This window comes from Chrysochloris asiatica, unplaced genomic scaffold (assembly GCF_000296735.1).
Source record: "Chrysochloris asiatica unplaced genomic scaffold, ChrAsi1.0 scaffold00037, whole genome shotgun sequence".
NCBI classification, from domain to species: Eukaryota; Metazoa; Chordata; class Mammalia; order Afrosoricida; family Chrysochloridae; genus Chrysochloris; species Chrysochloris asiatica.
In genome coordinates, this window is record NW_006408555.1 from 21,994,971 (window position 1) to 22,017,185 (window position 22,215).

A 22,215-nucleotide genomic window follows, 5' to 3' on the forward strand; every position below is an offset into this window, starting at 1 on the left:
GGTTCTTTTTCTTAGTCTTACAATAATGGTCCTATGCAGAACTTCTCCTTTTGTGGCTAATTTCACTCAGCATAATGTCCTTGCCAGCTACTCCTCAGAAACCCCTATACAGGGACGCAATGGGTCGGAACCTACTCGACGGCACTTAACAACAACAACGTCATCATGGTTCATCCATGTTATATGGTGGCTTGCAGCTTCCTTGTTGGTCTTCAAGGTAGCATGGTATTCCACTGTGTGTATTGGAATATTTATCCGTTCTTCAATTCATGGGCACTTAGGTTGTCTTCATCTTTTTGCTGTTATAAATAGTGCTACTATGAACATTGATGTGCATATATTGTGTTATGGCTTGTACTTCTTGTGGGTAAATACCAAGAAGAGGAATTGCTGGATCATAAAGTATTTCTATTTCCAACCTTCTGAGGAAGTACCATATTGCTTTCCAGAGAGGTTGGACCATTTTGCAATCCCACCAACAATGTAAGAGCGTCCCAGTCTCTCTGCATCCTTGCCAGCATTTATTGTCCTCTATTTCTTTGATCTTTGCTGTTATTGCTTGTGTGAGATGATATCTCATTGATGTTTTGATTTGCATCTCTCTAATGGCTAGTGATTGTGAACATTTCTTCTATGTTTGTTGGCTGGTTCTGGCTTCCATCTCTTCAATTCTACTTCTTTCCCCTTTCAGTGTATTATCCATTTCTGATATTTTATTATTAATCATCTAGACCTCTTTTTTCAGGTTTTGAATTGTTTCCAATGCTGTATTGATCTTGTTTGATTGCTCTTGTAGTACTTTCCTGACTTCTTCCTTGTTTTCCTCCACCCCTTTTCGGAGCATTTGAATTTGTTTCCATATCATTCTTCTGAATTCTTTCTCAGGCAAATCCAAAACCTGCTTTTCCTCTTTTGGAAAGCTTTTGTCTGTCTCCAGCTCCTTTGTTTCAGTTACTCTTTTCTGTTTCTGGACATGTTTTGAGACCTTTTGTTGTGTTTTATTGGTCATTTCCAGTAGTTACATGAGTTTTTAAGGCTTAAACTGATGTTTATTGCTGTGTTATTAAGCTTACTGGGTGTCTGCTGGTGGATATGATCAGGAGATAGACTTTCCTTACTGCATGTAATGCTTAGCAGCTGTTACTGGCTCTTGTCTCAATGGTGGAATATTATGGGGTATGCTTGTAGCTTGGTTATATGGCTACTATTGCTGTCTCTTCTTGGGTAACGTAGGGAGAACAAGCTCCCACCTCCAGGAAAAGTGTGTGATCAAAAAGACCAAAAACAGAAGCAATATAAAAGCTGGGTCAAAAACCACCACTTTGAAACAAAAATAAAACTGGCCTACTGTCCAGCCACCTTGCTACACAGGCAGTGTGTGTGCACCATAGAGGCCTCCAGAAATGGGTTGGGGTGTCTGCTCACTCAGGCACCTCCTCTAGTCACCACCACAGAGGTGCATAGATAGATGTTGAGAAGTTAATGGGCGAAATATTGTCTACTATTTTTGTCTCTGAAGGTCAGTTAGGTATTTCCGTGTGCACAGCGTAATTCTGGAGATAGTTGTGTCCTTTTATGTTGGGGTTTTACAGATTGTTCATATGGTTTGTCCATCAGGCCTGCTTTTTTCTTGCTGGATATGCTGGAGTAAAGGGTCCAGCACAAGTTAATTTTAGGGCTGTGACCCAGAGGCTGACGTCATAAGCAGCTGCCAAAGAATTTGCCCTTAGGTCCAATAAGGCTCTTTCTGTGCCACGGGGAAAACCTATGGGCTCAACGCTGGATCCCTTTTCTGGGTGTGCACCCACCCACCTGAAGGTGTCCAGGCTGGGCAAAGAAGGTGCGACAGGGAAGAGGAGGAAAAAATGTGTAGAATCCCCCTGCACCTTTTTTTACAAAACTCACTGCACCATTTTTAGCACTGGTTCCCTGTGCTGGTCTGGCTGTAGCTCTGCCCTCTGAACTTCACCCGGGCGGGGTGGCCACAGAGGGTGTCAAGTGCCTAGAGCAATTCCTAAATCGCAGTATTTTCCTTTATACTGTGATTTTTCCACTGGTGTGTGTGGGAAACTGATGCCCTGCACTCTACGCTAGATCCAGAGCTCTGGTTCTGTTCCATGAGAACAGCTTCTCCGGGTTTTCAGTCCCTCCCCCACAGAGCCTGTCCTACCTGACTCTGCCTCAGCAGCAGCCAGAACCAGAAGATCAACCCTAAGACTTTATTAATACAAGAAGTTAAGGACACTTGTGAGTTTCCTGGAGACATGGCTGTATCTACCAACTTAGGCCACTTACTTTGTCTCCAAAGAGTTTTCTAAAGCATTCTTTATTTGTATCAAGCTTTTTATTCAGCACATGTATTATTAAATTAATGAAACACAACAATATAGCCTTCTGACTTTTTCTAAGTTCATCTCTACAAAATAAAAAAAAGTTTCAATACAAGTAATATGATCCCATTTTTGGTAAGAAAAGAAACTATGCATATTTGTAAGTCTGTTAAAAAAAAAAAGAGGGGCTGTTAACTGTGATGTGATGGTTAATTTTTATTATCATTAATGAAATACCTTTCCCCACCCTATCACATATAAGAAGTCTCTATTAGTTGCTACACCAGGACTCCAATATATATATATGTGATAGGGTGGGGAAAGGTATTTCATTAATGATTTTATATATATATATATATGGAGCTCTGGTAGCGTAGTGGTTACAAATCGGGCTGTGAGCCGCAAGGTCAGCAGTTCGAAACTACCAGCGATTCCACGGGAGAAAGATGAGGTGGTCTGCTCCCGTAAAGATTTACAGCCTCGGAAACCCTGTACATGGTCGCCATGAGTCGGAACCGACTCCACGGCATATAACAACAACAACAACATATATATATATGTTGTTGTTGTCAGGTGCTATCGAGTCAGAACTGACTCATAGCGACCTCATGCACAGCAGAACAAAACAATGTCCGATCCTGGGCCAACCTCACTACCGTTGCCACACTTGAGTCCATCAATGATGCCACCTGGCCGATCCTTCTCGTTGGGGGTCTTCATCTTTTTCTCTGACCCTCCATCTTACCCAGCATGATATCCTTCTCTAGTGACTGGTTATATAATTAATATATTATATATTGTCAGACATATTCTGACAATATGTCTTAATTATGAAAGACAAAGTTTGGCCAGTGCTTATCCTACAGTAGCACACTAGGACTCCTTATATGTGTATGTACATATATATAAAGAGCTCTGGTAGCGTAGTGGTTATGAATTAGGCTGTGAGCTTCAAGGCCAGCAGTTCAAAACTACCAGCTGTTCCAAGGGAGAAAGATGAGGCTTTCTGCTCCCGTAAAGATTTACAGCCATGGAAACCCTGTACAGGGTCACTATGAGTCAGAACCAACTCTATGGCACATAACCACTGTATATATATAAACACACACATATATTGTTTTTGTTAAATGCCATCTAGTCTGTTCTAACTCATAGTGACCCTGTATGGGATTTCCAACGAATGGCTGGTGGATTTGAACTGTCAACTTTGTGGTTCAAACTGACCATGTGGTCCACCAGTGCTTATCTGAGGAGTGGCTGGTGGGTTTACACCACCAAACTTTCAGTTAGCAGTCCACTGTTTATCCATAGGAGTCCTGGTGTAGTGCTGTACGATAAATACTGGATTTCTAACAGAAAAGTCAGTGGTTCAAACCCACTAGCCACTCCTCGGAAACCCTATATAGGGATGTTATGAGTCAGAACCAACTCAGTGGCACTTAACAACAATATACATGACAATGTGGGGAAAATTATATCATAAATGACAATAAAAGATTACCATCACATGACAGTTAATAGTCCCTCCTTTTTTTATAGACATACAAACACACATATTAAAGTACATTTTATATACATCGTTATTAAGTGCTGACGAGTCAGTCCCAACTCACAGTGACCCTATATAGGGTTTGTTTTTAAGGGAGCAACTGGTCGGTTTGAACTGCCAACTCTGCAGTTAGCAGTCCAGTGCTTATCCTACAGTGCCATGCCAGGATACAGATATTTTGTTGTTGCTAAATGCCGTCGAGTTGGTTCCAACCCATAGTGACCCTATATAAGGCTTTCCAAGGAGTCAACTTGAACAGCCAAGCTTGCGGGTCACACTGACTTTGCAGTCCAGCGCATTAACCCACAGTGCCACACCAGGACTCCATAAATCCTGGAACCATGGGGCAGAGAAAGTGCCACTCTCTTTCCTGCCTCCTGGGATTGTTGACGGCCATGTAGTGATTGAAAACGACAAGCAGAAAATTACATGCCCAGCATGTTGACCAATATGGCAAGCTGCACATCAGTGATCAACCACATCAGCCTTGCTTGGCTCGGACACTCACTGCATACAAGTTCAAGGTGGAGACTTAGGTGGGAACTTTGTCCCACACTTTCTTCTTGTAACAACAGAAGCACCTTAACTCTATCTCACTTGGACAACAGCTCCTCCCCCTCACTCATTTCCTGTGATCTTGGTAGGGCTACCAGCCACTTGGAGAGGTATGTAATGGAAGCCAGTTCTGGAATTTATGTATGTTGTAGAGAGGGAGCAGAAGCTTTTACTTTTTACTTAAAAATTTTTGTCAAGGTACATAATTTAAAGAGCACAATATTCTTGAATGCATTTAATAACAAATAGCAATGTCCTACTCGATTAATCCACTTCTGATTCTGGTTCTACAGAGGGAACCATTTTTAATTATTTCACTGTTTAACAATAATAGTAAGATTTGCTATTACTAGACACCATTCTAAACATAATACAGTTATTCCTGAATCCTTAATTAATAATACTTAAAATAATCCTATGGAGATTAATAAAATGAATAAACCTGCTGCCAACATTATGGCAACTGTGAAAGAGGGTTAGCGGTTTCACTGTTGAACACACAGACTTCAATTTAAACCTGCTGAGTTTTCTTCTCTCACTCAAGCTCAGAATCCCTTGGATTCAACCTCTCTCAAGAATAAACCTCCACAACACCAGAGATGGAGGCAGATATAGGGACATGAAGAGAGGAAGCAGCTGGGGACTCTAGACTCATGGGAAGAAAGGGACTGAGAGCTGGTGGCCAGGAGGCAGACTTGCAAAATGTGCCCTTTGGTGGTATAAATTATTATATATGCCTGAGTGTTTTTTTAAAAAAGAGCTAAAATGAATAGAGAGAAATACTCTTAACTGATAGTATATGGAGGGGATTATCATCATTGTAATGAAACAAGGTGTATGATTTGTTGAATGTAAAACTGATGATCTGCCCTGTAAACTTTCACTGAACTCACAATAAAAACTTAAAAAACAACAACAGAATAAACTTCCAGTCTTTTGCTGGAGAGGGGATGTGGTTGTGCAAAGTTGAGGAAAGAATCAAGAGTCTACTGAGTCCATCTGTTTTATGCTCTAAACTCAAATGCTTTTTAAAGTTTTCTAGTTTCCGTATCTTGTTACTTTCCTTTATTTACTATCTCCCTTCTCCTATTCTGTTGGTCCTTGTAGTTTCTGGAAAAAACAGAAAAGTTCATGTGCTCAAACTCTACCTTTAATCAGAAGTTCCTACTTTTTACATTATGAGGGGGCTTCAAAAAGTTTGTGGAAGAATAGAATGACAAGATAATGAGTAGAATATTTCCACAAGCTTTTTGAAACCTCCTCATCAAATATGTTTCTGGGTTATTAAATTTAAAAAAGCCCCAAAATGAACACATGTTTTGTAGACATCTAACATTTGAGGGAAAAAATGGACTATCTCTGCTCTGTCATTTATGGTGATGTGATTATAGAGGTGCACAGGCTGGCAGTATTGTGAAAGAGCAGAACAAAGCAAGTCTTGCTCACTACACTCCATTTACACTGGTCTCCTTGCTGATGCCTCCACATTCCCAGCATGCTCCCTCTACCTGGACCACTCTCCTCTAGGTATTTCAATGGCTTCCTACCCCCTTTCCTTCAATTCTTTCTTCAAATGTCACTTTCTCAGTGAAGCTCTCCATGGCCACATATTTACCACACTCAATTTATCCTAGCACTTGTCACAATCTAACAGCCTAACATGACCCCATTGATGTTAGATAGCTTCTTTGCTTTCAGTTATGTGAATGTAACATCCACGAGAGTAGAGATATGCGTCTCTTTTCTTTGCTGTTACATCCTTGGTACCTAGAATACTATGCGGCACATAATAGGCTCATAATCCATAGCTGTGGGATGAAAGAAGTGAGGTGTAGGTGCAGGGCGTGATACCACTGTAAACTTCATCGCTTTGCACTAATTCATACTAATATTCTACTATTGTTGTTAGGTCCTGTCCAGTCGGTTCCTACTCAGCAATCATATGCATAACAGAATGAGACATTGACCAGCCTTGTGTCATCCTCACAATCATTCCTATGTTTGAGCCCATGGATGTAATCACTGTGTCAGTGCATCTTCCTCTCTTTCACTCACCCTCTATTTTACTAAATGCAATGTCCTTCTCCAGGGACTGGTCCCTTCTGACATCATGTCCAAAATCTGTGAAATGAGGTCTTGCCATCCTGGCTTCTAAGGATCTTTCTGGCTTTACTTCTTCCAACACAGATTTGTTAGTTCTACTGGCAGTCCACAGTACATTCAATATTCTTCACCAACACCATAACTCAAATGCATCAGTTCTTCTTCAGTGTTCAGCTTTCAAATGCATATGAAGTGACTGAAAATACTATAGCTTGGGTCAGGTGCACCTTAGTTCTCAAAGTGACTAGCTTTGCTTTAAGGAGGTCTTTTGCAGCAGATTTGCACACCAGAGCAATAAGTCATTTGATTTCTTAACTAGTATGCCATCTTCCAATACACTTTATTAAGATGGTTTTTATCCATAAATATTTCAATATACATTTCTAACAATAAGTAGTTTTTAAAAAATTTTTTACATAACTACCCAATAAGAATTCCTTAATACCTTCTAATACCTAGTCACATGTTCAATTTTCCTTGACAATTGCAAAATGTTTTTTTACAATTGGTTTATTTAAATGAGGATCCATACATTATTTCACTGGTGTGTCTCTTAAGTCTCTTTTAAGCTACAATAGCACTGTTGCCCCTGTTTTATGCTATCTATTTGATGAAGAATCTGGGCCATACTCATTTCAGGATTTCCCACATTCTGGACTCCGCTGATTGCTTCCTCATGGTACCATTTAACTTGTTTCTCTATCACCTGAATGTCCTTGATAAGATTCAGGTTCAAAGAATATTTTTATTTTGTTTTTTGGTAAGAATCCTTCTGAGGTGGTGCAGCATACTTCCTATTGTATATGTCAGGAGTCGCACAATGTCTGTTATCCACACTATGATGAATGACTGTGAACATCAATCAGTTCATGCTGAAATACTTTTGGGGGCTGACATATTTGTATACTACACTGGACTAGTAACCATAAGGTTGGCAGTTGAAGCCCACCAGTCACTCCTTGGTAACCCTATACCGGGCTCTTGTGAGTTGGAACCAACTTGATACTTAACAACAACATACTGTCATCTGCATTACCACTGAAAGGCATCAAGAATAAGATGAAGAGAAAGATGGAATAATGAACAGATATGTGATAAAGAAAGCAAGTTTAAAACGTTAATAGATTCTAGTTCTCTACTATAAAATTATTTCAAGTTTTCTGTCTGTCTAAAATTTTCATAAGAAAAAGAGGGAAAAAATCGATCAGTTGGTTTTGATTTTTAGACTAAAGTTCATCAAAACAATAGTCCATCTAATGCTTTTAATGGACATTGACGATTGTTGCGTAGATCCATTATTTCATTAGGGATTGCAAGATATAATTTTCTAGTTTTCTTTCTGTGTTTTTTAGCTGTGGTTCTTATATAAAGAAAAAGGTTCCTTCATTAACTATTTGGTTACCTTGACATACAATTCCTACAGGAAAGCTTTCCCTGTATTTACAAAATAATGAGTTGATGCCCTAGCAACGCCCAAATATGAACTTTGAGGACTTTTTTGTTGCTACTGTCTTAATTCAGGTTTTAGTATCTTTGATGTGTTCCAATCCACTATACACAATATTTTTTGAATGCTCAAATTGTTCTGTCTTTGGTCAATGGGAGCGCCTTCATGTTGGCTCTTGATTCCTACTGACATGACACCATTAATTTCAGATAGCTTCTTTGCTTTCAGGCACAGGATGCTCCAAGGCTTATGGTATACAATTACTGCTCCAGACCTCAAATCAATCATTACTTCAAATAGCTTTGTGTCCTTTAATAGGAACTGTATTTAGACTATAATCTGGACACTAAGAATGCTTATTGCTAATAAGTTTTTATTGCTTCTAGGCACTGGCAGTAAATGGAGCTAGGGTTTTTAAAATAAGAAAAATTAAATCGTAAGTTCCTACCCATACTTCCAAATGACATTAAATGGTATAGGTGTTTTACCCAAGTTCTTTGGTATTATATTTATAGTTTTTTCTTACGTTGAAAATCTTTATTCCTGATGACTTTAGCAAGATTTTGTTATTAATTTTCAACTCACAAAAAACCCTGTGACAGAGTAAAAGTGTTCCAGAGGGTTCTCTAGGTGGTAAGTTTCACAAGAGGGTATTACAAGGGTATCACCCACAGAGTCACTAGGTGGGATCTGTCAACCTTTCAGTCAGCAGCTGAGCACTTAATCGTTGTATCACCAGGGATCCTTATTAGCAAGTTCACTTGTCCATATGTGTATGGGTGTTTCAAAATACCATATTCATATCATCACTAGAAATAATACAACTAAATGTAATTTATTATTTGTTTACATTCTTGATACATTTTAACCTTTGTTGAAGAATAACTCAGTGGACGAATCACTTTTGAAGCTGGCTGACACCATTGTGCCTTAATTGGGAGTAAAAGAATATAAGTGCAAAAGCTCAAGTCATATCAGCTTTTAGACCATTTCCCTTTCCTACTGGCATCCTGAGACGAAGACATAAGGTCTGGGTGGAAAAGTCTCCAGGGAACTGATATAAACACAGTAGAAACAAATCACCAGACTGAGTAACATGGGGTGAGTGAACTGAAGGAATGAGAGGCTAGGAACAAAATCATGACTATAATTCTCATTATATAGTCAAGATAAGTCAGGGCTGACAGGCAGCTGCAAATTTTCTCAGCAGGAGTTATAGTGAAATGCTGCTTAGCAACACCCGAAGGCAGATGACAATGAGTATGATACAAAAGAGCTAAAGAATCAGATTTAAGCGTGACAATCATACCATCTTACAGCTGACTATTCACCAACCAAACAACAACTATATTCTGGTGAAAAATATGCCACCTGCACTGCCTCTGCTTTGTTACTTGTATTTCCTATTTTAAAAACCAATAATCTATTAAAAATAATGTCTGAGGCAATCACATCCAGGCCCTATTTCATTTAATTATACTACCCTGAAAGCATTTTTTGAAATCTTGAAATGTCACAGAATGTTGTGGAGATTAGCTATAAGTTAGAGGATCTATAAAATTCAAGATAAAATTATCATTAGTAATTTTATTTTTCCAAATTAGAGTTACTAATCATTCCTAACTTTCAATGCATATTAGACTCCTCCATGGAGCTCTAATGCAGATGTATTGCATCAGCATTTCTGATAATAGGATGCAGGGCTCTATTTTGAAGACAATTCTAGCCAATTTTACTTCCATCAAAAGTTGAAACCACTGTGATTTAATGCTGTTGCAGTTCTGCAATGTTAATGTGCATGAGAATCAGCTCATGAGTTTGTTAAACATGCTGATTCCTGGGACCTATGATAGTTCTGGTAACAATGATGCAGCACACTCTGGGCAACATTTTAAAAACACACACAAACACGCCTCTTGAAAAAAATGCAAAGAAACAAAAACAGACAAATATCACTAGGCTGGGTTCCAAAATGTGGCTGCCACTGACCTGAGTGATGTTTGTGAAGATCTGTTCCGACATTCTCTCGCACAAAACTGTTATCAGTTGCAGGATCAGTAGCTTCCGCTCCTGGCCTTCCACAAGACTGTGGTGCTGCTCGAATTCCAAGAGGCTTTTGCTGGAGAAAGGCTGACTCTTTACCTCTGTTTCATTCTCCATGGCTACCTGAGTTAACTCCTACAAGTATGAGGGAAGAGAAAAAGTGAAGAAAGAGCCTGTAGAACTAGGGGCTTCATAAACTCAGCTAGACGACTCTTTTTGAAATAAAGAATTAGTCTGTGTTCTTTGTATTATTTTTATTTATAATAGCCAGAAATCAGAAAAATGTAAATGTCCAGCAATAAGAAAATAGATAACTTGTAGTGTATTTGTTGTAGTACAGCAATTAAAATAAATGAACTAGTCTCTCTGACTGTCCATATGGATAGATCTCAGAAATAGTGCTGAATGGAAAAGGTAATTTGTAGAATAATAACTCAATTTCTACTAATAATTAATTCATTACTGTGGCTTGCAGGCTTTTCACCTACCACAGTGTGAATTTCCTTGAAAAACGGAAAACCTTAAATTCTTTATCAATGAAATGTTTTTATCAAATCAACTGATAGTTTAGAGCCATCACTCTCAACTCTTCTTGGGCAATTCTGTTTCTTGGGGGACATTTGGCAATGTCTGGGAACATTTCTGGTTGTCATAATTGGGGGGGGTGATACTTAGATCTGGGCAGTCCTGGTGTGGTGCTGTGGGTTAAGCGCTGGCCTGCAAAGTCAATTTGAACCTCAGGGTTGGCGGTTTAAGCTCACCAGCTGCTCCTGAGAAACCCTATACAGGGTCACTATGGGTCGGAACCAACTTGATGGCACTGAACAACAACAACTTGCATCTGGGAGTCCTGGTGTGGTGCTGAAGGATAAGCAATGGCCCGCAAGGTTGGTCTGAACCTCAAGATGGCATTTTAACCCATCTGCTGCTCTGAGGAAACTATATACAGGGTCGCTATGAGTTGGAAGCAACTCAACAGCACTTATAACAATCACACTTGCATCTGGGGGAAACAGAAGCTCTGTGCAATAAGTATTGGACTACAAATCACAAGGTTCATGGTTCAAACCCACCAGCCACTCCACAGGAGAAAGATGAGGTTTTCTACTCCCACAAAGATGTACAGCCTTGGAAACCATACACAGGGTCAGTAAGAATCAGAACCAACTCAGAGGTGCTTAAAAACAATAACTTGCTTCTAATGGGTAGAGGCTAGGATTGCTGCTAAATATCCTACAATGCTCAGGACAACCCTCCACTATATGACCGAAAATGTCAACAGTGCTGCGGCTAAGAAAACCTAATTTAGAGCAAAGCCCTTTAATTTTCTTTCTTTGTTTTTAAAATAATTAGTTTTAAAAGGTATGCAATTATGAGCACATCTCCACAGAATGCTACTTAGAATAAGTGACTGGACCTGGAGATGGATGTGAATATGGAAGGTCAAAAAGCATCAAAATATTGCCCCCTGGAGCCCTGATTCCTTCCTTGCATTCTTCCACCCCCACACCTTAAACCTTACACACATTCTCCTAGAGTACCCATTTTATGTAGAATTAATAGCAGAAAAGGCAGAGCTGGGAGACAGGAATCAAAGCTCACCTGGCATATGATGTCAGGGAGTGAAAATAAGGAGTAACATCATGGGGTGCAAGTTACTATCAGAGATTAGGGCAAAGGGAAGCACAGCCACTAACTAGCACTTATGAAACAAACCCGGAAAAGGTTTCAAGTGGCAACAAAATGAAATGAGAGAGGCAGAACTTCTAAATCTTCTCGCCAAATACCTGACCAAACAAGAGTCAGAGAGGATAAGGGATTACTCCATAGCCTTAAAACCCTCTATTAACTTCAAAAGAGTTCTTACTGTCAACAAAGAACAAAGATTAACCCTTCCCTAGACTATATTTCTGCTTTGTTCATAACTAAAATTTCACCGCAGGTTACCCTGCAAGTAGGTAGATCATATATGTGCACTACTAAAGGTAAGTGACTTCTTTAACCAATCCACTCAAAGTGATTATTAAACACATTTACCTCATGTCCTCTGATTATTTTCCCTACTTAGGACTTAAAGTTTAGATTCTAAAACTATGAACATCTTAAAAATTCAAAGGATCTCTAGAATGACCCACGAATACCATTGACCATGAGCTTTATATATTTCTTACCTTCAGGCAGAAGATGAAGAAGTCTCCTGCCAAACCACATTCCTGACAATGGGACAGCAAGTCGCTGAGATGTTCCACTTGACATTGCTCTGAGGACACCTTCTGGTACAGGGCTTCATCCTCATCTTCCTCACTGCAAGACAGGGGAAGATGTATCTTGGCAGTGTTACCCAGAGATTTTATTTTTAAAGATCATTTTCTGAACTCCCATATTATTTCCATATATAAATCATTATGAAGATCTTAAAAATTTTTTTAAATATTTTCCTATTTCTCCAGGATCTAGGCTAAAGATCTACATGGTAGCATGCATGCTCAGATAGGAAAAAGCTCATGAAGAAAGTGGCTTTTAAGATAGATTGCTGAACAAGTCACAGTAGCAAGGAGAATTAACGTTGTATGCAGATAATCTAGTTCTTTAAGAAGAAGAGAAAAAGAGAAGGGTGCAAAACGAGGAAAGATCATGGAGGGTCCTGCATGTCACACAAAGGAACTAGGATTTTTTTTTTTTTAATGAGCCACTGAAGGATTATGGACAGTGGAAACAGATCAGATCATCAAAGTAAGAGATGAAGTCAATCTCATGTAATATGAGCCAATTAGTTAAGAAAGTATATAAAGTTTCATAAAATAGTGTGCCAATAAATTTTGGCTAAATTACTGAAAACTGCTATTTCTGTTAAAAGTTCCACAAAACTTCTCATAAGGTACTAAGGCATTTAGATTTAATTCATCTGATAAGCAAAGAAATTGGTACTCAATATTATAAATCCAATAAACAGAAGACACACTGAAAAACAAACACTAAACGAATATAAACAATGAAGAGAACAGTGGTTAAATTGTGCTTTATGATTTTTTGTTTTATACAGAGAACATGTTACTTCTGTGAGCAAAAAGAGAATGAAAATTTTTTTCAGAATAAATTGAGGATAAACTGACAGACGTTGCCTCATGTCATTAAAAAATTAAAGTTAATTTGGCAGGCGAACTCATTGATATGTTCCAATTTGCCAGTTCACTAATAACATGGCCTTCATAATCCTCTAATAGAACTAATAACTTATAAACTATGCTTTGGATTACTTGCTATATTAACCCAGAATCTTCTAGAGTCCTTTAAATTAGTCATGTTTCCTTCTCCATAAATTGCTACTCTATATTAGAAGAAAAGTGGAAATAGATAAACATCAATTATAAGCTTCTGTGAACCATCGTGTTTGTTTAAATAAAAATGAAGCACTGTATTCAAATACTTTTAAACAGACTCGATGAAGAAGAGGAAGGGCTGCTGGTTGGTCCAAAGTTTGGGGAGACTTGGGAACTCCTGAGCACATGGACACTGACCTAGCCATAGGGGCTTAAAGCTGAGAGTGAAGTGTCCAGGTGATATGAGGTGTGGGGAGGAGCAAAAGCACACCCAAACTTACAGATAGTTCCCACTTGTCATAGCTTAGATGGTTTGATGATCAGAACTTGACTATAGGAAGATAAAGAAATCTGATACAGGAAGCAAGTGTAAATTGCTACAATTTGATGAACTTGACCTTTACTTATGGATGTAGTAGCTCAAAATACCAACTGAGAGGGAAAGAGTCTTCACATCAAGGATCAAGCCTATTCTCTCAGTACACAGGGCTGATAGGGATGAGCAACTTAGACATTGGCTACATAAAATAGGGGTGCTATAAAGGTACGAGGTGACTGGCTTACAAGGTTTCAAGAAGGAGCTTAGTTAAGAGTGTGGGGGGAAAAGAAGAGTCCCCACTGAATAGTTATCATCTTGTCTAGATGGGTCTGGTGAAAGGAGATGGGGATTAAGATTCGTAAGATTCAATAGTGAATAACTGTTATCATGACTAATCGCGACTGTCACAAGCTGTTTTGACCACTGTAGCCATGTAGTAAATTTTGAAGTAGGGGAGTATTCTTCTTCTTAAGCAGTACTTTGCTTATCCTGGGTCTCTTTCCTTTCCATATATAGTTTGTAATTGTTTTTCCACCTCTTTGAAGATGCTGGAATCTGGATTGTGATTGCATTATATGTGTAAATTGCTTTTGGCAGTATTGACATTTTCACAATGTCTTCCTATCCAGGAGCATGGTATATTCTTCCATTTTTGTAGGTGTCTTTTGGTTCTTGTAGTAGTGTTTGGTAGTTTTCTTTGTATAAGTTCTTTGTTTCTCTGGTTACATTTATTCCTAGATATTTCACCCTTTGGGTGGCTATTGTAAATAGTATTGCTTTCCTAATGTCCTTTTCAATGCTGTCGTTTTTGGTATAGAGGAATCCAACTGATTTTTGTATGTTTTTCTTCTTTCTTGTCTTCTTAATGACCTTTTACTTTCTTTCTGTATGTTGTTCTTGATGTCATCCCACAATTCTTCTGGTCTTTGGCCACTGGTGTCTAATGCATCAAATCTGTTCTAGAGATGATCCTGAATTTAGGAGGGATATGTTCAAGGTCAAATTCTGTAACCATAAAACCTACTGATAATGCTCAGCAACTATCAGCAAATTACTAACTTGGATTTGTATTGATAATTCTGTTTGCAAACTATGTGTTTTTCTACTTACCTGAAATCCTTCATATTAAAAGAGTGTTTGTAAACTGTGCCAAGTTAACCATGAATATAAAAGTAAATTCAAACACCTCAAGAAACAGCAACACTTTGAATGTGATAGGGCATCCAAATAGGGCAGCTGCTACTAATTAAATATGGTATGGACCCTAATCAATAGGAAATGAAATTCTGAGTTAATAATGTCCTCTAGGAGTCCTGGTGTGGCGCTGTGGGTTAATGCACCAGACTGTAAAGCCGTTTGATCTATAAGGTCGGTAGTTCAAACTCACAAGTTGCTCTTTGGAAACCCTACATAAGGTCACTATGGGTCAGAAATGACTCGACAATCCTTAACAACAACAACAACAACAACAACATATATCACCTAGAGAATCAAAATAAATTGAAATACATACTCACAAGATATCAGAAACATAAATTCATACACCAAATTAACATTTGTTAACATCTTATATGTACCAAATATTAGGTAAATGAGGATTTAAAAATGGATAATAGTCAATTCTTTCAGCTAAATATTCCCTAGAAGAAACAAAACTCCATCACAAATTGCCATAAAAGATAGCTATTAGATAATTTGCTTTAGGAATAAGTTTGACTCTGAACACATATACCATCTCTATTGTCAGAAAAGAATAGGCTTATTCTGGTCTTGAAGGGCAACATGATACGTTATTAGACTTAACTCTGATTCACTGGTAAAGTACAGGGGCTTGTGGTGACTGGAGCTGAGGCCCTGGTAAACTGCACATACTGTTAGCTTGATGTTGTTGTTAGGTGTTGTCGAATTGATTTTCGACTTATAGCAACCCCATGTGCTAGAACCCAGGAAAAATCCTGGAGGCACTGCTTAAGGCTCACATTGCATGCAAAGAATTTCTGGCTTCCTTTCTATCAGCGCCCCTTAGTGGGTAAGTCACAGAATGGCCTTTGGGTAGAATTCAATCTGATGTGAAGTAGTAGAGGTGGGTGGACTCACCAAATGGTCTCTTGGATGAGAATCATAATGCCACCTTGACTGGCAACTCTAAACTGACACAGAGAATGGAGAGAGGGCACAGATTTGTCCAACCCTGCAAATCCTTTCAGGCTGGCAACTGCCTTCTTCCTTTCCAACTTCTCCAGAATCCACAATAAGATCTCTTGGCAAAGTGACCTGGCAGAAAAAAAGTTATGAATGAGCCTGTCATCTTACTCTACACATCTTACTAGCTAATATAAAGAAGGAAAGAAAGACTCGGCTTCATTATATTCTAAATGCTGGCTTAACACTTAACCAGACTGACATGCATGAGTGGAAAGTGGCTTTATATGAGAGTCATAATGCAAATATCCTGAAATTTCACAAGTAAATGACTAATCCTTCACTCTAGAGGTAACCCTGATATGTCACATGAGCCCCACATGATTGTTTATTTTATTTTATGGTCATTTCAGCGCTTAAATGTGTTCTCTGGCCTTTGAATCAAGTACGATGATCCAAAACTTAGATAAAATCATGGATTACCTGTGAGACCAATAGCTAGTGAACAGAAAACAATGTATCAACAAAATATTGCTGACTTCTTATCCTGTAATCTGTACCAGTCAAGTAACAGAGGAACAGAATAGAGTAAGCCTTTGCTTCTTCCTTCTGTCTCTGCTGAGGACATGATAGTGCTATGAGGACTTTGTTTCCAAAACTCTTAAGAGTTACTTCATGGGCAGTTCTCGGAAGCTACATGCATATACTTAGTGTCCATCTTCCACTGCATTATCTGTTTTTACTTCCCTTGTGGCTATGCTGACCAAAAAGTTAGAGGGGCAAAGGCAGGATGTAAGTGCTGGGTAATATGCAAGCCCGAGTATTTTCTTTCACCAATTCAAAAGGGTAATGATGAGAGATACCATTTACTGAGCTTACCATTTACCAGGGACTGCTAATAAGCATTCACCATGTACTATTATTCTTAACCACAAGGTCAGCTGTGCAAACCTACCAGCTGCTCCTCGGAAACCCTATGTAGGATCTATGAACCAGAACTGGCTCCATGGCACTTAACAGTAACATATGTAAGTAAAACATTTCAGTCTTCATAATAACCCTCCAAAGGTGATATTACTGTACCTCAAATTGCATCTGATAGTTTCCAAGCACCAAAGAAATCAAAATTCTATAGGACTTTAGAAAGGACATAAACTTTACCAAGTGGGAGGAACAATATAAGTAGCTGAGAATATGGTAGTTGTGATGTGCCATGGAACGGTAACAATTCATAAAGACCTTGTATAGGGCTTCTGAGGAGTGGTTGATAAGTTTGAACGGCTGATCTCATGGTTCAAACTGACTTTGCAGTCCAGTTCATTAACTGACACCACCACACCAGGACTCCATACAACCCTTGGTGGTGGTGGTTATGTGCTATAGTGTCGCTTCCAACTTATAGCGATCCTGAATAGTGTTTCCAAGGCTGTAAATTTTTATGGAAGAAAGCCTCATCTTTCTTCCACGGAACTATTGGTAGTTTCAAACTACTGTCTGTGAGACTAGCAGCCCAACTTATAACCACTACTAAAGCTCCTTGGCTGAGAACATAGAACTAAACAAAATGTTGTTACTGTTAAGTGCCGTCAGGTTGGTTCCAGCTCATAGCGATCTTGTATAGGGTTTCTGAGGTTGTAAATCCTTGCAGGAGCAGAAAAAGTCTCATCTTTCTCCTGTGGGGCAGCTGGTGAGCTCAAACTACAGATTTTGTGGTTCCCAATCCAGTATTTTCTGGGTGACTAAGAACTCCCTTCTTTCCACACACTCTGCATCACTAACACCAAATCCATGTCTAAATTACAGAGGGTGCTCCATTCAGACCCTGATTTCCCACACTGGTTTCTAACTCCCCACAAGTATTATGATCCATCACCTATTTCCTTCTTCTTAGACACGTAAATCCAGTATTTCTCGCTGATCAAACAGTGGCATGTTTATACATGTAAACAGAGATTTTATTTCTGGTGTCTAGGACAGAGGCTGAGGCAAGCCATTCTAAAAACTGTATTTACTCCTTTGTATTTTATCAAATTCCCTTTGCTTTCCAGATGAGCAGAAAACAAGAATCCCCAAATGTAACAATGGCAAATGGTTTAAGTCTTATATTCAAACCCAGAACAACATGCTACGCCTTCACTATTTACAAATAAATAAGATTGTCTTGGTCATTTACCTTATATGAGACACACTCTGCTTGGTAAAACAATAGAGAGAAAAGAGCACTCCCAGGACTGGAAGTAGAGAATCCACCAAAACTGTTAAAGGTTCATTCCCAATCACAAACACCTAGGGAAAAGGAAATGGTGAGAAGTACCATGAATGCAAGGCCAAGGAATGGGAATCAGACATCAGACACTTAGCAGGTTTAGCGTCTTATCTAAATGAACAATGTTAGGTCTAAGGCTTTGCTCTGATATAGCAATGAAACCATTTGAGATTGTCAGACAGGCTGAAACAAAAGAGAACATGAAGTGGAGCAGCACCCTCCCATGCATGCTGCCTAAAGAACTGCTGGATTACATGAGTAAATTAGTTTACTTTCTGACCTCTTCCTTTCCTACTTTTTACTACCTCTCAGTCTCATCATCTGCCTTTTATGTATACAACAACTGTCCTACTGCTGAAGGACCACCTACTATGAACAAACAAAATTGCCACCAAATTAAAAAAATTATAACAAAATTAATTATAAAAAACAAAAATATAGCTTGCTCTAGATTTGTCTGTCTTATGATGTAACTACCACATGGGCATGTCCTAGCTCTTCAATCCAATAAATGTTCACAGAAATTACACTGTGCAGCTAGATTTACAGGGTTATGCATGTGAGGATGCATATATATTTTTTAATGTTTTATTGTGAATTATTCGAGAACTTTAGTTTTACATTCATTCCATCGTGTATCATTTCATTGCCATGGTTCCAATCCCTTCCATGCATCATCAACCAACCAAAGGGTATATCCTAGAAACCCGCCCCCTACACTTCCCGCCCCCTGCCCCCCAGTCTTCGGCCCATAGTCCCTTTCCCTCTCTGGATCCAAAGTCCCCAGCAGCTTCATCACTCCACATCATCGTCTCTGTCTCTATCTCAGGCATCTCTGCTTCTCTGGGTAGGGTTCCACTCTTGGCTCTTCTCAGTTGATGGTCCCAGAGACCTCCACTCCTGGACTGGAGAATTAATCACTCCCTTCCTTGTTACAAAACATCTACCTTTGCATTTCCAACCCTCATAATCCGTCCTGATAAGCATTGTTCACTACAGCATCACAAGTTACCCATCTGTATTTCATTTCATCAGCTCCGCCCAGACAGATTGAATAGTACCCACTGGGGATTCTGCCTTTATCCATGCTCCCTAGCACTAGGTTCCCTCTTGAAAGCTTGCAAGCATCACTTCTTGCCTTTATAGTGCCCCCCTCCCTATTTGAGTATCCAATGTCCAAGTTGCCCATCTCCGTCCACTCTGTGTGTGGAGGGGGTGGGAATGTTTCTTGTTGTAAGGATTTGTTCCTTCTTTTGAGTTGGAGGATGCATATTTTTATTAAACAATAGTTATACTACATATTTTAATTGCATCTTTCAAAGGCACTCAATTCAACAAACTTTTGTAGTACATCCACTGGTTCAAATCACTGTCCTAGGCATTTTGGTAGATGGAAAAATGAGTAAAAATCTCTTTTGCTCAGATTGTTTATGATCTAACATGAGAATAAAGTTAAGTAAACCAGTTATAAAAATAAAAAAAATTAATTCAAGGCATATCATTTAAAATTATCTTAAGAAATACAAAATGCTATTAAAAATTCCAAACATATTAGGATTTCAAAATAAAAGATTTTCAGAATGGAATTCTGTTACAATAAATCAATAAAAGCTGACAGTGCAGACAGTGATAATGATGATAAAAAAGAGTTAGAAGTGGGACTCACAATGGTTTTGCTTTTAATATATATTCTAGGAACTATGCTAGGTTTTTAATCTTTCAAGTCCTATGTTAAATTTATTTTTAAAGTTTATTAAAACTAAATCTTGAAAATAGGCACTGGCAGCCCTACATTAGAGAAAAACGCATTGACCCTGAATTGATTCCGATTCACAGTGACCCTAAAGGACAGAGTAGAACAGTCGACAGGTTTCCCAAGGCTGCAGTCAGACTGCCATATGTTTCCCATGGAGCACAGAGTAGCTAGCTGGTAGGATCAAACTGGACCCAAGTCATGGTATTTTCAGTTGTATGACATACATGTGATAGCTGGGCAATGAATAAGATGATTGGCAAACTACTGATATGCTGGTAAAGAATACGGAATATACCATGAACTGCCAGAAGAATTAACCAGTCGGTCTTGGAAGAATTCAGCCAGAATGCTCCTTCAAAGTGAAGATGGTGAGACTTTATTTTACGTACTTTGGACATGTTATCAGGAGGGACCAGTCCCTGGAGAAGCACATCACGCTTGGTAGAGTCAGAGCAAAAGTGGAAGACCCTGAACGAGATGACACAGTGGCTGCAACAATGGGCTCAAACATAGAAAAAGTTGTGAGGATGGCACAGGACAGGCGGCATTTGTTCTGTTGTACATGCAGTCACTATGAGTCAGAACAGACTTGACAGCACCTAATACAAAAGTGGGGTCCTGGTGTGGCACTGTGGATTAATACGCTGGACTGCAAAGTTGGTTTGAAATGCAAGGTTGGTGGTTCAAGCTCACCAGCTGCTCCTTGGAAATCTTATACAAGGTTGCTATGGGTCGGAACTGACTTGATAGCACTTAACAACAACAATAACAAAAGCACTTTAAAATGAGGAAAGGAAAGCTTAAAATAGCCCTTATTTATATTAAGTTTATTGAGGCACAAACCAACTGTTTTAAGATCTTCTGTTAAACCCGAATACCATGGAGATGACTGTAGAAACTAGAAAAGTCTCTGGGCTTTTCAAGAGAACTCTGTCCCTTTAAATCAACTTGGACTTTTCATACTCTTTAACATCCCAACTCCTTTGCCAAGCCTGATAAGCAAGGAGCCAGCTTCCTGTGCATGAGCTAATCTCTGTAAGCCCAGCTAAATGTAGTGCATTGTGCGGCAGTGTTCAGAAGTAATATGCAGACCTAATTATGATATCACCAATTACAGGAGGAGATCCTACAGATAACGCAAGGGCCTATTGTTTGGTTTTGGATCCTGTGTTCCCAGAGGTAATCCCTGTGCAGCTCTCCCTCTTTACAGACATCTTTTGTAAAAAAAAGAAAATAAAAAGTACAGATGGGGTTAAACTGTTATTATTTACTGATGTGATGGAGCCAAAGCACCTCAAAATTAAATACGACTCAATGGAGCACATCTCTCAGGAGTACATGCTGTAGATATGGTGGTGGTGTGGTGTTGAATCGGTTCCGACTCAGTGACGCTGAACAGGGTTTCCGAGGCTGTAAATCTTTACGGGAGCAAAAAGTCTCATCTTTCTCCTGAGCAATGGCTGGTAGTTTCGAACTGCTGACCTTGAGGTTAGCAGCCCAACTCATAACCACTACTCTACCAGAGCTACTTGTTGTAGAGATAGCCCTCCAATTTTTGTTCTGTTCTTTTTATATACTTTTCTGTGTTTTTGTATAACGTTTCACATTTAGAAAAACTGCACCACTATTTTTGTTGTTGTTGAGTGCCACTATTTATACATATTATTTATTTAGATAGAAATATATATGTGTGTATATGCATATATGTATATATATGTGTGTATGTATATAGGAACTCTGGTAGCGTAGTGGTTACAAATTGGGCTGCTAACCTCAGGGTCAGCAGTTCAAAACTACCAGCTGTTCTGTGGGAGAAAGATGAGGCTTTTTGCTCCTGTAAAGATTTACTGCCTCAGAAACCCCGTACAGGGTCACTATGAGTCAGAACCAACTCCACAGCACATAACAACAATAAATACACACACAGACACACATATATATATGCATATATACATATATGTGTATATACACACACACACACACACACATATAAGGAGTTCTGGTAGTGCAGTGGTTATGAGTTGGGCTGCCAACCTCAAGGTCAGCAGTTTGAAACTACCAGCAGTTCCATGGGAGAAAGATGAGGTGTTCTGCTCCCATAAAGATTTACAGCCTTGGAAACCCTGCAGGGTCACTATGAGTGAAAACCGACTCCACGGTATTTAACAACAACATAAGGAGCCCTGGTAGTGGATCAAGAGTTGTGCTGTTCACCACATGGTCAGCATTTCAAATCTACCAATCACTCCATGAGAGGAAGATGAGATTTTCCACCCCCATAGAGATGTACAACCTTGGAAACTCTATACAGGGTCGGTAGGAGTCGGACCCAACTTGGTAGCACACAACCACCACTACCACATATACACACAAATTTATTCAGCA

The 22,215-nt window shown here is 39.1% G+C and overlaps 1 protein-coding gene across 1 annotated transcript in view; it reads right to left on the reverse strand.

The window, feature by feature from the left end:
- Nucleotides 1-22,215, reverse strand: part of TANGO6 (transport and golgi organization 6 homolog (Drosophila)) — a 242,816-nt gene that overhangs the window by 161,788 nt on the left and 58,813 nt on the right. The window contains exons 8-11 of the mRNA XM_006860217.1: nt 17,982-18,094; nt 15,764-15,940; nt 12,199-12,331; nt 9,974-10,162 (exon numbers count right to left, since the gene is read on the reverse strand). Of these exons, the coding sequence (XP_006860279.1) occupies nt 9,974-10,162; nt 12,199-12,331; nt 15,764-15,940; nt 17,982-18,094 (612 nt within the window). The remainder of the gene's footprint in view (nt 1-9,973; nt 10,163-12,198; nt 12,332-15,763; nt 15,941-17,981; nt 18,095-22,215) is intronic.